Source organism: Syngnathoides biaculeatus, chromosome 3 (assembly GCF_019802595.1).
Source record: "Syngnathoides biaculeatus isolate LvHL_M chromosome 3, ASM1980259v1, whole genome shotgun sequence".
Classification (NCBI taxonomy): domain Eukaryota; kingdom Metazoa; phylum Chordata; class Actinopteri; order Syngnathiformes; family Syngnathidae; genus Syngnathoides; species Syngnathoides biaculeatus.
In genome coordinates, this window is record NC_084642.1 from 19127214 (window position 1) to 19145057 (window position 17844).

The window sequence follows — 17844 nt, forward strand, 5'->3', positions numbered from 1 at the left end:
TATATAAAATTAATATTTTAAATAACAGAAATAGTTCAACCAAGATTTTCCTGTGGTGTTTATAACATAAAAAACTTTCTAATTTGAAAAAAAAAAAAACACACAAATTGGTTTTGTTACCTATTTCTTTCTAAACAATACAACAGGTACTGCACAGCTTACTGATTCTAGGAACCTCGCCACTGGCTGCATGATATTAAAAACTGTTCAAAGTTCTTAAAAAACTAAATATTTCCACAATTATTTTGAACATTTCAATTTAGCTAGTATTGAGTATATGCCAACAGACTTATTTATCAAAGTAAGGATATATACATATATATATAAGTGCACTTTGCAAAGTGTCCAACATTTATGGGAACGTTTTGGTTTGTTGAATAAAATACGTTTTTGAAATAAGGGAATAATCCTGTCAATCATGATTTTGAGAACAAAATGATTTTTTTTCCCATAATCACAGCCATAGTATAGCATCCCCTCTCCCTTCGCACCACAAAGGGGTGCATAGGAAACCCAAACAAACTTGTCTTATCATATAGCCGATAGCAGTGACCACAAACAAATTGAAAAATTCACAGTGAGCGGCATGATGGTAATTGGGTAGCGCATTTGCCTCACATTTCTGAGGACTGGGGTTCAAATCCTGGCAACACCTGTGTGAAGTTTGCATATTCTCCTCATGGCTCGTACTCCGGTTTCCTCCACATCCCAAAAACATACATCGTAGGTTGATTGTAGAATGTAAATTTTCCCCAAGCGTGAATATGCGTGTGAATGGTTGTTTGCTTATGTGGGCCCTGTGATTGGATGGTGACTGGTTCAGGGTGTACCTGAACCGAAGATAGCTGGCAGGGGCTACAGCACACCCACAATCCTAGTGAGGGTAAGTGGTACAGATAATAGACGGGATGGGTGGAATTAATAGAAATCCTATCAGAAGTGATTGCCAGATTTCACAATCAGCAGCATAAAACACTGCAAAGTATACATTGTATGTACAAAATCAAGACAAGATAAAGCATTCTTGAAATGTCAATGCTAAGTAAAAATGTTAATAATTATGCAATTGATTTCTTCTTTGAAGCATTATTATTCATTTGTGCGATTACCTTGATTTTAGTAGTCTGTGCAGAGACATCACCATTAAGGCAATTGTACATACAATTTTTTTAAGGGGCTGAAACAATACAATGTCAAGACAGTAAATACGTAGTAATCACTAAATTTTAACGTATTTTGTCATCAATATACGGGACTAGTTCAAGTTCTGACAGGGCCAGCGCAACTTACCTCATAGTGGCACTGCCAAAAAGGCTGAACGTCGGACCGGCAGTAAATCATTTTATGTGGTAAGAGGAGTTTGATATTGTACTGATTTGGGATATAATCAAGTCGCAGGATTTGGTAGCTAACCCTTAAGAATTGCGAATGTCCACTCCAAGTAAGTGTCATTACATATATTTTATGTATTCGTGGGGGGAGCAAAATAACGGTAAACCGAAGGTAAAAAAAAAAAAAAATAAAATAAAAAGGTTCCCCCATTGAGTGCCTTACCCCTTTAGGACGCCTAGTGCTCTCTGCGGTTGAGTAAATCAAAACCAAAATGATGGAGATTCGGTTAAATACCTTGGATAGGAGCATTTAAATGAGATTTTTTTTTTTAATCAAAATAAACACCGCGCAGGGTGAGTCGCGTGGACTTCCCCTCACAACACACCATATCCGCCTTGAGTGGTGACGAAGGACTCGAGACTTTTTACACGACAAAGCCCGTAAATGTGACATAAAAGCTTCATGACATGATCACACGTTATGGAAATGCGAGCTAGTTAGTTAGCCGATATGACAGACAGGCCCCCCGCGCTTCGCAACGTTAGCCTGTTAGCCCAGCCAGCCAGGCACCCTGCGATCACCGACCGCGGCTCACTCTTGCCACAGAAAACGCCCACAACATGGCATGTCTTACCTTTCAATCGGAGTTAGTTGAGAGGTTGTAAGGTGGCGGGTCACGTCACAATGTCCATATTTCAATTCAGCGCGAGGTCTCCCAAATTAAGCCTGATCGCCACCGTTGTCACCTCTGCTTACCAAAACGGGACGCTAATGCTAATGTGCTAGCAGCTCCCTAACCGGCTATGCACTGTAATCAGGCTAAAGTGAGGTAAACTGGACAGCGAGCACGTCGACGAGGGACCGTTGCGAACTACGGCAGAAGAATGGCATTTGGGAAGATATATATTTCAAAATGCATTTACGTTGCTGCGTATGAGTTATAATATTTACATTAGAAGACTTCATGAAACGTGATGTGACGTCATCAAGGCGCAGCTTGCTAATTGGCGGAAAATGTTTTTCTAGGGATGCTGATTGGCTGACATTCTTCCGATAAGAGTCGGTGGGAATTTCCCATCAGGGTTGAACTGTAGTTAGGGTGCATCGTAGCTTCAAGGCGGGCTGAGCTGGCACAGAAAACAAAACTGAAAGAACAATTTATAATAATGATAATGTACCTTGTAAAGATAAGCAGCTCAGAAAATGGTTGGATGGATACCTGCTGAAGTATAGAAATGCTGTAGATTCTGAATAAAAGGCCACATATGGAACAATTTATATTTTGCTTGAGTAAAAAAAGTGTTTTTTTAGCCCATCATTTTCCCAGTTGAAAATAGTCTTTATTAATTGACTTATTTTTTTTATGTGAAAAAGGAAGGAAGGTTGGATGATCAAATTTTATTCGAACATGGAAAATGTCTTATTTCAGAGAGAAAAAAAAGCACAGAAATGGTGACCTTTGCTATAAATGATAATGGGCCTCATATTTGAATGTCTTGAATACTGATTCTTATTTTCCTTTTGAACAGAACACCACACCCCAAATGCCTCACCCCCGCCCCCTTTTTTTTCCATAAAGACTATGCAATACATATTAAAAGAAAACATCTGGCACTCTGGAGTTGAGTAAAAATGGTATACAGTGTTGTATTTTCAGATTTGTTTTCTACAAGAGTCCGATACATGATGAAAATTTGTCAGTCTTTACTGTTGGACGTAAAAGTGATCGTGTTGATATTGACAATTACAGTATATGATAAGATGTGCTATGTAATCACATCACCACTTAACACTTGCAAAAGAAAAACAACACATTTTATGTTAATAAATAACGAAGTAGTCTGTCTTCCATTTACAGCACATGCAGAAACATGTGAAGACTGGCCAAGCAAAGTTGTCACATTTATTGCCATTTTAAAAAATGTTTTTTTCAAAAAAAACATCAGAAGATGAGTCTTGATTCACGTCGTGTCATCTCCTCCACCTCCTCGGAGCTCAAGTGATTGTTCCTCAACCTGCAAAACATGATGCATCATCAATGCAAGTCAGACATGTTGACTCCAGCAGAAGTGTCAAAATAATTTTTGTCACGGGCCAAATTGTTTCCTCAAGGACCATTATGACTGAAAACAAAAATCTTTAATCGCCTCATCATACTTACACACCAAACTTACGTTGTAGTTGTGTGATCGGAAATCAAGAGTAATGCCAGGTTTTTAACCATAGTTCATGTTTGGTACCACAAAAGTACTTAAATCTCAATTTTATCATAAATGATGTATGAGAAATTGAAATTTTGGTACAAATTTTAAACAAGAATCATGGAAGTAGACAAACTATGATTTGCCTTCGCGGGCCACATAAAATCATGTGGGGGCTGGATCTGGTCCCAGGGCCTTGAGTTGCACACCTGTGTACTATTGGACAGGGGTGGGCAAAGTGTGGCTGGTGGGCCACGTGTGGCCCGGTCCATTCTTAAATCCAGCCCACTGAGCATCTACACGCTTTAAGTGCTGTTATATTTAATTAATCAGTGTTGCCCTTTTCCTAAAATTGCTTAACTACAGGTTAGTTTTTATGTATCTAAATAATTAAATAATTGGTTAATGGATTTAGTATGAATAATAACATGTAAAATATTGCTCACAAACAGTCATATACATTTACCATGCTTTATTGATAGTTTTGAATAATTGGTGAATTTTTTTGTTGTGAATAATAAAATAAAACACTCAAAGCAGCCATCCATACATTTTGAATACCGCTTATCCTCAGTATGACCGCTGGTGTGCTGGCCCTCGTCCCAGCTGACTTTGGGTAAAAGACAAGATACACAGTGGAGCCGTCGCGAGCCAATCACAGGGCACATGTAGACGACTTTTCATACCAACATTCACACCAAAGGATCATTTCAATGAACCCAACGTGTATGATTTGGGATGAGCTACCCAGTGCAGCCATGACGACACAAGTAGCCTGATTCACCAACAAAGAATTATGAAGTTAATGAATAATTCATGCAATTGTAAACCATCTATGAGTCCCTTGAAAAGTACTATATAAGTCGAATTAATTAATATTATTCTAATTCCATTTTAGTGTCTAAACAGTGTCCAAACACACCATACTGCTCACCATATTGACTTGACATGTGTGTTACATTCCAGGGCTTGAACCAAAGACTCCACTCCCTCCAGGGTGATGCAGTTATCAGTCAACCTTGTACAGAATAGAAGAGGAAGAAGTATGAGTTAAAGGGTGGAGCACTTGCACAAGAAAGCTAAACTTACCATAACTCCTCCAACGATGTGGCGCTCTTGAGCATTTTGGCCAGGGCATGAGCTCCAGCACTGCCCACCCCGTTGCCCACCAAGCTGTAATTTAAAGAAAAAAAAAAATATTAGTTGCATTGGCTTCGATTGCCGATGACCACAATATATTTCATGAAGGTGGCCTCCTATTATTACAGTACGGTACAGTTGATCTGGAAAGTATTCACAGCACTTCACATTTTCGACAATTTGCTGTTAAATCCATCCATTTTCTTAGTCGCTTATCCTCACGAGGGTCACAGGAGTGCTGGAGCCTATCCCAGCTGTCAACGAGCATGAGGCAGGGTACACCCTAAACTGGTTGCCAGCCAATCGCACGGCACACAGAAACAGACAACCAGTCGTACTAACAATGAACACCTTCGGGCAATTTTGAGTGTCCAATCGTTGCATGCTTTTGGGGTGTGGGAGGAAACCGGAGTGCCCGGAGAAAACCCACGCAGGCACGGGGAGAACATGCAAAGTCCACACAGGTGAGGCTGGGATTGAACCTTGATTGACCTCAGAACTCTGAGGCCAACACTTTACAGCTGCTCCACTGTGCCACCCACTATATATGTTTAAGTAAAAAATATGGCAAACTTTCAGGGAGCAAATAAGGCAAATTTAAATGCAATCTCAATATATGAATATTGTGGAGTTTAATGACAAGACATTGTAATGGAGAGACAAAAGAACACAATTTGCCTTTTGATCCTGCACTACGATCCTAGACGGTATTTAAGTTTGAGTTGTATTCATTTTATGTATTCAAACATAAACCAGCAAATGGCCTTCTATTGTATGGACTATCAAACCAACACAGTTGGCAATTAGTGCGCAGTAGTAGTGAGCATGACATTCTTTTTGCAATGCATTTTACCTGACAACGGAAAATACTACCTCAGCCATTCAAGCGTTTTACTGCCTTCCAGGGCACCAGCAATGGCCTCCGCTCCTGAATCACCAATCTGATTGCCCCAAAGCCTGAACAAATTTGAGATTGCACAGATACATCTTTTTAAATAATATTTATCAGAGAATAATTCAGCATATAACATAGAGTATCTAGTGCGGATAAGATGTACAGAAAATGGATAGAGGGATGTGTGTTTCATAACTTACAGTACATACCCTAAATGCGTCAACGAATGGTTGCACTCCAGCCCATTAGCCAGTTCTTTGGCTCCTACTGATGTGATATTGTTGTTGCCAATTCTGGAAAGAAGTAGACCACACATGATGCACTTCTAGACAGGATCAAAACTGTCAGGCTGAGGGTTGACACATTGGTTAGGTCTATAGTGCTTTTGGAGTGTTTTAATAGATACATTTGCCAGCCAATGTCCAAAAATAAATTACTCAATGGCGTTTGGCAGGAGGGAATTTTGAACCCTGGGATGACTGAAGACTTATCAAGGAAAAGACCAAGATGGTGGCTTTCATAGATCAGCAGAGCTAACCTCACTATTGTCACATACCCAGTGCATAAATGTGTGTTTGTTCTAAATACAACAAGGTAAGCTTTAAGACTTAGCAACATTAGAAAATGTAATGATATAGCTACTGTATGTATGTATTGCACATAGACATTTTTAACATTTACATTTTAGTTCAGTACTAAGGTCGAGTTTGCAGTTTTCAAACTGCTAGCAGGGATTGAATGTCACCCTTGCCAACATGGCTGCCACAAAGGCACATCAGTTAAACCAGTCAGTGGGCTGTTGTAAATAGTCTTCTCTTCATACAGTGAAAAAAATAAGTATTTGAACATCTTGCCATATTGCAAGTTCTCCCACTTAGAAATCATGGAGTGGTCTGAAATTTGTGTTTTTCCGCACATGGGACGGGACGACTGCACTGTATCAAGGACAGGATGACCGTGGCCATGTATTGTAGATTTTGGAGAACAACCTCTTTCCCTCAGTCAGAGCATTGAAGATGGGTCGTGGCTGGGTCTTTCAACATGACAATGACCCGAAGCACACAGCCAGCAAAATCAAGGAGTGGCTCCCTAAGAAGCATATCAAGGATCTGATGTGGCCTCGCCAGTCTCCAGACCTCAACCCAATAGAAAATCTTTGGATAAGCTGAAACTCAGTTTTCCTCAGCAACAGCCCAGAAACCTGTCTGATCTAGAAAAGATGTGTGTGGAGGAGTGGGCCAAAATCCCTCCCCTCCTATGCCAGCTGTCATTGGGAAAGAGGGATATACCGTGAACTGGTTGCGACCCAATGGTGAGGCACATTGAGACAGACAAAGGTCACACTCATAATCATACCTAAGGGCAATTCAGTGTCCAATTCATGTTGCATGTTTTTGGGATGCTGGAGAAAACCGCAGTACCCGGAGAAAACCCACACAGGCACGGGGAGAACATACAAACTCCACAGTAGGCGGGGCTGGGATATGAATACTCAGAACTGTGAGGCCAACACTGTCCAGCTGCACCAACAATATATACAGTGAATAAAATGAGTATTTGAACACGCGCTATATTGCAAGTTCTCCCACTTAGAAATCATGGAGGGGTCTGAAATTTTCATCGTTGGTGCATGTCCACTGTGAGAGAGATCATTTAAAAAGAAAAATCCAGTAATCACAATGTATGTATCAAGGTTCTGGTGTGGCCTAGCCAGTCTCCAGACCTAAACCCAATAGAAAATCTTTGGAGTGAGCTGAAACTCCGTGTTTCTCAGGGACAGCCCAGAAACCTGTCTGATCTAGAGAAGATCTGGAGGAGTGGGCCAAAATCCCTCCTTCAGTGTGTGCAAACCTGGTGAGCAACTACAGGAAACGTTTGACCTCTGTAATTGCAAACAAAGGCTACTGTACCAAATATTAACACTGTTTTTCTCAGGTGTTCAAATACTTATTTGCAGCTTTATCACATAAATGTTTTTTTTTTTTTTTTTTAAATCATACATTGTGATTTCTGGGTTTTTCTTTAAACTATCTCTCTCACAGTGGACATGCACCTATGATGAAAATTTCAGACCCCTCCATGATTTCTAAGTGGGAGAACTTGCAATATAGCAGGATGTTCAAATACTTATTTTCTTCACAATATGTGAGACTGACACTAGTCACTCACGCATTCTGTCTGTGTCTCTGACAGGCTCTTCATGTTACGGCGATAAATGATTTGAAATAATTAAATCTGAGCCATAACAGGGGGCTGAGAGAGCGGATTTTTCTAAAGACCATTAAGTAATATTCTACTGTCAGGTCATACAGACGTGTATGACAAAAAAGCGGATTGTAATTGTTCATGATGGCCATTTTGTCAGTGTCATGTCTTTGCCACTGCATCCAGTTTTCTTTCTTGAGCCCTCATCTTACCACGTCTAAGGAATTGGGAATTTTTTTACATACTTATTAACTGAAGAGGAATTTTTAAAAAATGGAAACAAATGCAAATTGGTCTGGTCGCCCAGCTCTTGTTTAGTTTATTTTACCTCGTATCCTCTCAATCTGCACCTCCAACATTATGAACAAACAAATCCCAATCACATGATTGAAAATGATCTATATTATGGTTCTCTGGAGGTAAATATGTGCCACCAGGATTTGAATTTGAAATGCCACAGAAAACAGGACTTGAATTTGAAATCTAAAGTGATCACCTTTTCAATAGTTGTATTTCAGTGTAATTTTTCAATGTTAACAATTCAACAGGCTACAATTCGCTGTCTGAAATTCAACCGGCTACAATTCAAACCAAACAACCACCCAATCTAGTTACGGTTTCGTAGTATGTGACGTCATGTCACTAAGAAAGCGTAACTGTGATTGGCGGGGTGTTCAGTTCTTACCTGACGTAACCATGCTTGGTGGCACAGACGGTGAATTTCAGACAGCGAATTGTAGCCAGTTGAATTGTTAACATTGAAAAGTTACACTGAAATACAACTTTTGAAAATGTGATCGCTTTAGATTTCAAATTCAAATCCTGTTTTCTCTGGCATTCCAGATTCACATCCTGGTGGCACATATTTACTTCCATATAGTTCCACAATTCTGGGATGGTTCTAAACAGTGCGCCAACCTCAAACAGAGAAAATTCTGCTTTGTCTTCAGGAGATGAGAAATATGTTGTATACAAGCGTCCGTTAGCTTGTTGTTGAAGAGTCTGAAAAGAGACACAGTAGTTTAGAGATCTCTATTCAAAACAAAGAAAAAAATGGTATATTATAAATACAGTGGAACTTTAAAATTGTGATGCTCTGAAAGGGGTCGGCAGATTCTGTTTTTTGTATATGAGTGGCAACCACCAGGATGCATGTGCTTGCTTAAATTGGTGGGTTTTGGGGCATATTATGGTAATGTACTGTCATTTAATCTCACCACTCCAAAACTCAATATCTTCTTTTTCTTTCGACTTGTCCCGTTAGGGGTCGCTACAGCGTGTCATCTTTTTCCATCTAAGCCTATCTCGTGCACCCTCCACTCTCTGAAAAGTTATTTAAAAAAATAATAATCCTAATTCTTGAAAATTACCCAACATCACCAATTGAGGCAAAATAGGGTGGCTATTTCTAAATGCCAAAGGACCATGTGTACTAAACAGATAGGTGATACTAAATTGCCAATATGTTTCGCCCTCTGCCATCTAATGTGTGTGGAATATGGTGTCAAAGTTTAAAAATGATTTCAAATATTCACAATTTAAAAAAAAAAAGTGTGAGAATCCATTCATGAAAATATAATAACTCACCCATCAACACAAACTTGGGTGGTTTATCACAATAGGATACACGAAAAAAACGATAAAACACACAATGTGAACAAATGGCCAATTTGGTTAAAAGAACCACTATGACTGCATTTCGAAGCCTCTAGTAGGCAGGTATCAGATTGGTATTGGTAAATTGTGATGATTTTATGCCTCCCCCAAACATCTGCATTGACTTTATTTTTAATCATTATTTTGTGTCTGTACAAAGAAAAAGCACTTATGAGGACAATAATGGCAACGACTTATTGTCGTGGTAATATTGCAAGGTCGGCCTTCAAGGGACCATTGTAGCGTCATTATGAGAAGGCTTACGCAATTTTCTGGAAGGTGTCACACTGGATTCCCTTTGCGATCAGTTTGCGAATCCCTTCATCGGTGATGTTATTATTTCTGAGGCTGTTAAAAGGGTGGAAATACATTATTTGCGTAATAAGCTCATGAGGTTGGTGGATGTTTTTTATACTCACTACAGGGACTTGCAAATATGCAAACAGGGAAGAAGCTGCTCCACGCCCACGTCCCCCACAGAGTTGTTGTCCAACTGGATTCCAACAGGATTTCTCAGGTGCTGGAGCACGTAGGCCAGAGCTGTGCACTCTACAGGACCGATGTTGCAGTAGGTCAACTTCAGGTGGTCCACCTTCAATTTTCTCAGTGCCGCCTTGGCCATGTTGCTCTCCCGCATCTCATAGATGCATTTGATGAGCCAGACAAAGCCAGGCATGGCATGCATGCTCTTTTTTTCACCCTCCACTGGCTGGGGGATGGACTTAAAGTGCTTCTGCATGCCTTTGTGGAGGCACCGGACCACTTGTCTAGCTTTCCTTTCCACAGTGGATAGTGGGGCACACTGCAGCCAGTGTTGTCGGTGTCTCTGGGAAAGGAGACCAGAGACAAAAGTGGCTGTGGTTTGTAGATTGGGGGTTTCGGCCAGTTCCTGATGGTGGCCCACAGGCAAGCAGGACCCAAAGCAGGTGCTGCTGAAGTCTCCCTCCTTCAGCTCAAAGAGCTTCACTACAGTGGAGCAGTCCGTGTTGTTGGACAAAACGATGTAAAGTGCAGCAAAGAAACACTGCATGGTCACGTGAAGGAATTCATACCGAAGACTCTGGTAGGATGACATGCCCTTGCTTTGGGTGAGGAAGCCTGTGCAGATGTCCTTGTCTGTAACACAGCAGGTCTCCAGTTCGGCCTCACCAAAGACATAACAGGAAGTTTCTACACCCTGAAAAGCGAGCTGGCCCAGATTCAAGACCCCTACCAGGTGCTTCTGAAACCAACCGGCCCCCACGGAACATTTCTGGGGGCTTTGCCGCTGCAAAAAGTGCTGCAGGATCATAAGGTATACATCCGTTATGGTCTGCGGTGTCCCGTCTCCACAGCCCAGCAGCTCCTTGTGACACTGTGAGACAATCCAGCACAGAACAGGACTGTGGCAAAGTCCTAATAAAGTTGTGTTGGCCTGAATGGACGCCAAGACTTTAGAGGCCACCGACAAGTCGTGGTGTTGTTTCTTGATGAAAAAATGAATGCCTTTAGGGGAGAACCCTTTGAGGAAGAGTTCTTTGCGGAGATGCTTTCTCAACGTTGGACCCACAGCCTCCGGCCGACTGGTGACCACCTTTCGCACCCCCTTTAGGAGGGATCCCTGGAGAAGGTTAAATAGTATTATGTGAACAGGGGCTGACTGCGTGGGGCAGCACAGCCTGGAGTCGTCCGAGAAGCTCTGCTTGAGCTCGTCAAGGCCGTCGAACGTGATGACCACAAGGTGTGGGTTGTCCAGAATGAAGCTGAAGATCTCATCCCGCTGACGGTCGGGCCAGCAACAGTGGCGGAAGAGCAGCTCTTGGACTGACAGCTCCTCGAGTTCTGAATTAAGCTTGCGACAGCTGAAAGGGAATAGGAGGAGGAATTCGGGTAGGACGGCCTGTCTAGCCCAGAGAAGGTGCAGCCTCTGGAGTAAGGTAGTCTTACCGCTACCTGCATTCCCAAACACCAGGATCGTGTCTGCCTCCTCGTTCACAGTGCCCGCCGTACCAACGATATCCTCCAGGCCCAAATCTCCTTGATCCTTGCAATCATACCCTAGCTCTAGCTGGCCTTCAGTATAGATGTCATCCAGCGACATGTGGTCAGTTCCTCCGTAGGTGCTGAGGAAGCTCGACTGTGCCGACACAGAACTGCGCAACTTCTTTTGGTACGTGAGGAGCTCTACGATAAAGAGGGCACACAACAATCAATGTGGTGACGGAACTGCTGAGCCCATTTGAAATGTTTTTCAGCACAACAGTACCACCATAAGCAGTTGCTCAATTACAGTATCGAGTCTTATCAATGTTGCAACCATGTTAAGATATTGTTTAATAATATACATTGGATGGTGAGTCCATTTGAACTTTGTTACGGACCAAAACACCAGCAACCATCAAAGCAAATCACGCTTCTATGGCCGTCGGAGTGGGCACCATATGTAGCCAAAGACCCTGGATGATTACGAGCCACCCCCAATGTTTACAAAACCCTTCAGCGTACAACCCCACACAGTCCAGGTGCTTGAGTGCTAGCCTTATTTTTCACGTTTTTAGAGATTGTATGGGTTTTAGTTATTTATTTCATTTAAATTGAGCAGGCTTTTTAAAAACAGTTCTCTGTATTCTGTCAAACTTACTAGACATTTTTCTGGTCCGTTTATAGACTCTCAAAAGAATCTAAGCTGGTTATGCACAAATAAGGGCCTCCCCACATATGAACCCTACCCCAAATAAGTGCCTACAAAAGGAAGCAACAAGTAGTAATGTAATTCATCACAGATCATAAGAAAATATTGGTCACACATTGAAATCAAGATATTAACTGCTGAGACCATTACATCTTTTTGTTGTTAACTAAAACAACAGCACGTGTGAAAGTACAGTATGCAACCAGTCTCTCCGACTCATGACATTCTGGAATCTGAACCAATGTAGTAAACTAATTAAAATATGGTTTAGTAGTATTCTAAAATGTGTGCATAAGTTGTTGAGCTCATTTGAACTATTCCGTTAACCAAAACAGCAGCACAAATGGAAATATGTAGAAGGTCTCTCAGATGAATTGAAAGGTGTGTGTGAAATCACTGTACACTGACTCATGTCTGACTAACAGGGGAATTACAAAATACTAATATACATTAAATAATAAGAAACCTTTGGGTGTGGTCTTCTCTGTTGTCAGGTTATACCCAGACTGCTGCTTTTCCTCAATGTAGCATAGGACCACATTAGCCGCGGACTCGCCTTTTGAGCTCACGTGATCCAGCAAGCGTCTGGCCTGAGTGAGACAAACGATTGTTTAGTACACGGTAGCGGGAAATTCAACTTGTTGTGACACACACACACACACACACCACACACACACACACACACAGTAACAAAATGAAACTAGAACTAGTGTACATCTATTTGGAAATTGACAAATGCCTGGTACACAAAGATTTTCCACTCTCAATATATATATATATATATATATATATATATATATATATGATGTAATCTGCTACAGACCACAAATGAAGACTGATGCCGATGTTTCCCGAGTTTTCCTGTTGCTGCTTGTAAAATGCTGATGCCCCTCCCCAAAAAATGACTTCCTTTGGAAAATACTTCTTGCCGTCTGAGGAACCCAGTTTTATACATAAAACATCAGTTAAGACATTTTAGTTTTATCCACGGTTGCTTTCGTAATGTGTGCTTCTTTGATTTTCTATGTTCTGTGTCATGCCACCATTCTCGACGACATAACTCCTGAGAAGTTGGAGCTCCCCAAACACTTGAAGAGTTTTAGTCGTAAGCAATGACCATGTTATTATTCAAACCTGGAATCCACAAGTATTTTTTTCTTTAAAATAAAGAAATATTTACCCAATCCATAACTAGAGGAGATGGCACAATGCTGATTAAACCTGTCAACCCCTCTAAAATGTTATTGTATTTTTCAATATTAGATTTTTGTTGTTGTTAATTTACTGTCAACCATATACATTTTCGCACCTGCTTAGTTAATGCCGCACCGCAAATGACATAACCAGAAATAGTGACACAAAAATGAAACCTTTTGCTGAGCAATATGCACGCAGCGTGGTTGTAAAAGCTCACTAAAATATTATTCTGCGTTTCTCTAGCATAAACTAATCATACAGTAATTGCTGCATAAATGGAAACAACGGTTAATTGGTTATATAAATTATTATAAAAATTGGTGCAAACGGACAGCATCTACCTGTTTTCAAGGAACAGTTCCCTGCCACCGACTGTGTGGTTGTTCATGTGGTCACGATGCAGAAGGTCTGTTTTTATTTCTTTTAATGTCTGTAAGTTAACTAGTGCGTAACCCACCGATATGGTTGGCAAGAACTTTTGTCAACTTGACTTTTGGTTTGAGCGACGTAATGGTGCTTCCAATTCACCACTGCAGTTTCTCTCTGCAGTTTTGTGTAACCTCCTTACTCTCCCTCCGGACATCGATCGCAGGTGACATACACTTGAGGTCCGGAAATGTGACACAAAAAGCATGATCGAGACAGAAAGAGAGGAACAGAGTGGACAACTAGCAAAAAAAAAAAAAAAAAAGTCTTCAAGTGCCACTGACACTTAAAACATCAAATTTAGTATGTTGTGTACCAAAAAAATAATCATCCAGAATTGACTCATCCTTTTGTTCGTTTGTTTGATTTTTTTCAACGCACGCCATGAAAAGTTTCTGGAGGGTTTTGTGTTGAAGAAGAACCAGGAAGTGACGTTTTTTGCAGACACCAACAGTGGTGGGTTTGAGTGTTTATATCTGTTTTGCCGCAAGAAATTAGCTGTTTTTTTCATCATGTTAGCCAAAATGCCGGCTCGTTGTATTGCTGGATTTTGCTCAAACATTCAGGAGGATGGTTTCACTCTTCACATGTTTCCAAAAGACCTGATGCATCGTGAAACAGAGCTTTTTGTGTTCCAAATGACAGGTATGTGTGTATAGAGCTATTTAAAAAAAAATTTTTTGAGGGGGGGCGAATTTGTCTCACAGTTTATAACACATGTCACAAGTGAATTTAGAATAAATCCCCTTGGCCAAACCGGCAAAATATAACAAAGCACTTGTATTGCGTTAAGACAATTTAATCACACACAATACAATACAACACAAAACAATAACAAAATAGAAGTACAAAGACAGTTTAGTCGCGTGTAACACGAGCGAACTAGCCAAATGACGTATAGTCACCATAGTCAATCTTCCAAAGACGCGAATGTTATTTCCAGTGAATGTTCCGGGTGCTCAATGTCTCGATGCACGCCGGCCGCCGCGGGTCGGGCTGGGAGGCTGGCTGGCCCGGGCTGTCGCACCGCTGACGGCGAGGAGAAAGGAGCTCTCCCCCACCGGCCACTGGTGTCTGGGCAACCCTGATGTAATTATTTCACCCGTCATGGGTCCTCAGGAGTACGCTACATACACAAGACTTGTAAAAGGGTTAGGAAATCGAACAATTATGGCCAAGTCACTTTCAAGTCATCGGGTTCCTCGTCCTCCTCTTCTGGCTGTCTGCTGTTAGTTAGAAGTGATCCGCATATGATTTAAATATGGCTCGAAACGATATAGTGAAATGCCCCCAGTCACTTCACTCGCTTCTGAGATATTTTCTTTTCTCGAAAAGAGCTTCAGTCTTAGAAGGGGCGTCAGAAAAATCCAAAAATCGCTCTCGTTCATCTGCCATTACATTCGGCACAGCGTGTTTTCAATGCTGGCGACGGACGGCACATGACATGACAGACAATATGGCCACCACTGGGACGTTGAGTCTTACTTTCACAAATTTGCACTTTAATAAAAGGCTCCCGGCTCACTTTTTCCGACTCGTATTATCATCAAAGTGATTCATATTATATGTAGTTTTGATAACAATACCGATTTTAAAATGTATATTTTGGTGTCAGTGGCACTTTAATGTTTGCGAAGCGACCTCTCGGGCTTCGCCACACATTGAGCAATTGGAACGGTGTACGCATATTTGATGCTGTACAAATCGTAAGATGTAGTCAATCACATTTATGAAACCATGAAAAAACAGATTAACAGTTGGAAGAAGTGGGTTGAACGGCCAGTGATAGGCACAACATACGTATAAGTATCTGCATAAATTTTAGCTACAGGCGTTACTTTGTTATCCATTATAAAAATAGTTAAGCACTGTTGTAAAACAGTTTATTTTCATCCGTTATTTGAATGGTTTAGGGGGAACCTTGAAATGTATGTGTATGTTTCCAGGAACTGTAACGCCACAATGGTTAGAGGATGTATGTAGTATGTACGCTGGATATTGAACTATTCACAGCTTTTCTGAACAGCTTCTCCCGACACTTTTATCTACCTCACGTGTTTCAACAGCTTTGTTAGACACTACGTTGGTGTATATTCACCTATGAGGGGTTGGGAGATGGGGAGACGCGTATCGAAGCCGTGTGATTCTGAATTCCAGCAGGGGTAGTCACTAACAATAGTGGATTGTAGCTTTAAAAGTGTCAGCCCAATTTATTTGGGACCCTCAAATTAGGACAAATCCAATCTTCACACACATCAGATTGAAAGACTACTTTCTAGGATGATAATCTAAGACTGAAGATTGTCTGGCGTTTGACGCGCTTGGTCGGGAAGGGACAGAATAGGCACAAACACGGTTGGATTGTCTTAGTGTGTGTACTGGAACTAATGTGGACAGACATGCATTTAACAGTGTGAGAGGTGTGGTACCTGCTGTGAGGGTGTGTGTACGGGCAAGCGTACGTTTCTACAGTCCTCCTGGGTGAAGCATCCTGATTCCAGCAGAGCGTCAAGAGCTCCGTCAACGCAACCTTGGAGCTCGCCCACCAGGCTGGGTCTTCGCGTCACAAGCGCCCTGGTGACAGGCCCTGACACTTCAGGCTCGCAAGATTCGGGTTGAATTTTCTGGACAGCCTCAGTGAAAGCCTGGCACGTGGCTTCCCCCTTGGCATAGACCAGGTCCAGGAGATGCCTGGCGTTGGCATAAAGGGGCCTCCCTTGCACTCGCACATTATGGTAATCCTCCCACGAAAGATCCCCATGGGCTAGTAGGACATCTAAGACCCTCTCCAGAGGCTCAGCCGACCCATTGGCGCATAGACTGTAGAGGATCTCGCTGCGTTGCTTCAGGACCAGGTCCTGGGCCATGATCACCTTCCAGGAATACACGGCACGGTCCAACGGATATCACCAAGTACTCGGCAAGATGTCATGGTGGAAGGTCTGAGCTTGATGCTCACATTGCGGCTTCATCTTCAAAAAGCCTCTTGCCTGTTTTCAAAATCTTCTTCCTCATTCCAAGTGAAACTGTTCCAAAGGTCTAATGCACGATACCTGACTCTGCAAATATGCACACACACGCACTCACATAGATGCAATAACACAAACAGACACTGTCACCCAACAGTGGCAGACACACACACACACACATACACAAATCCACTTCCTCTATCTGGATCCTCTCTGGCCAAACGGTCCTCTGCATTCCGGAAATACTTCAGGAAGCACTTTTAACAGTGTAATACACAAATACACGGATCATATTCTTATCCTTCAGCTACCATCAATCCACACCCCCTGAACTGGTCTTCATGCAATCGCAGGGCACATGCAGACAAAGCAACCATTCACATTGGGTTGGCCAACAATTTCATAAGAGTGGCCATGGCTTCCGGCCACCCCCTGGTGGGAAGTAGACTGAAGCTGCAAAGCACTTAAGTCCATTGTAATTTTTTTTTTTCTTCAAAAGATCCTGTGATAGTTCATCTAAAGTGCACGAGGATCTCCTGAATTGTGTTTTCCCCAAAAACATGGTCACATTTCACACCAGTAACAGAGTTTCAAACATGTACAGAGGCAGGACAGCGCAGACGCACCAGGGCTCCTTCCAAAAAGCAGAGTGACCTGCCTGATACTGCAAAGCGAGTATGCCTAATAATTTGGGGGTCTTGAATGGATTTTGATGCATTCATTTGAGCATGAATTGTAATAAGACACAATGATGTACATTGATTGATTGAAAATTTTTTGACATTGACAGTCAGTTGAATGGTGTCGATGTAGTTTCTATATATTGAAGTACAAAATACACACACAAATCGAACAGTACTACAAATGATTGTCAAATAATTTAATTGCACTTACATACTTAAATGTTATAAGACCTATCACGCTTATAGTAGTTGACTAAAATATTAGTTTAAATGCATTTTTAGGCTTAGCCCACATGTTGCCAAACCAAAAACCGGACAAGCTATTGCCTAATGGGTGGATTCCAGTTCTTTTTGAGTGTGCTGTGAAGTAAGTGCAGCACTGGCCTAAAGTTCCGTTAAGTGCAATTCAGTTTTCCGGCCACTTGGTGAAGCAATTGCATTACTCGTCAATAATGGCAGATTTGTCCCT

The 17844-nt window shown here is 41.6% G+C and overlaps 2 protein-coding genes across 9 annotated transcripts in view; both read right to left on the reverse strand.

Moving 5' to 3' along the window:
* The window catches only part of cylda (cylindromatosis (turban tumor syndrome), a), a 42912-nt gene extending 40573 nt beyond the window's left edge, over nucleotides 1–2339 (reverse strand). For 3 of the 5 annotated variants that reach the window (XR_009794220.1, XR_009794219.1, XM_061814669.1), the window contains exon 1: nucleotides 1967–2339. The gene's annotated coding sequence lies outside the window, so the exon portion shown is untranslated. Of the gene's footprint in view, nucleotides 1–1554; nucleotides 1732–1966 lie in introns of those variants that run through there. The other 2 variants (XM_061814671.1, XM_061814670.1) reach the window with 2 other exon arrangements.
* A 377-nt stretch (nucleotides 2340–2716) lies between these two features.
* On the reverse strand, nucleotides 2717–16884 carry nod2 (nucleotide-binding oligomerization domain containing 2). 4 transcript variants are annotated; one of them, XM_061815018.1, is made up of 10 exons: nucleotides 16186–16884; nucleotides 12567–12690; nucleotides 9849–11592; nucleotides 9694–9777; nucleotides 8692–8775; nucleotides 5769–5861; nucleotides 5547–5630; nucleotides 4623–4706; nucleotides 4468–4551; nucleotides 2717–3347 (listed from the first exon to the last, which is right to left on the reverse strand). In XM_061815018.1, the coding sequence occupies exons 1-10, from the start codon at nucleotides 16588–16590 to the stop codon at nucleotides 3275–3277; spliced, it is 2859 nt and encodes a 952-aa protein (XP_061671002.1). In that variant the 5' UTR covers nucleotides 16591–16884; the 3' UTR covers nucleotides 2717–3274. The 4 variants fall into 4 exon arrangements, 3 of the variants coding, with proteins under 3 accessions (XP_061671002.1, XP_061671001.1, XP_061671000.1); XM_061815017.1 differs by having other exon boundaries at nucleotides 5778–5861; nucleotides 16153–16884; XM_061815016.1 differs by having other exon boundaries at nucleotides 16153–16884.
* Between the last annotated feature and the right edge of the window lie 960 nt (nucleotides 16885–17844).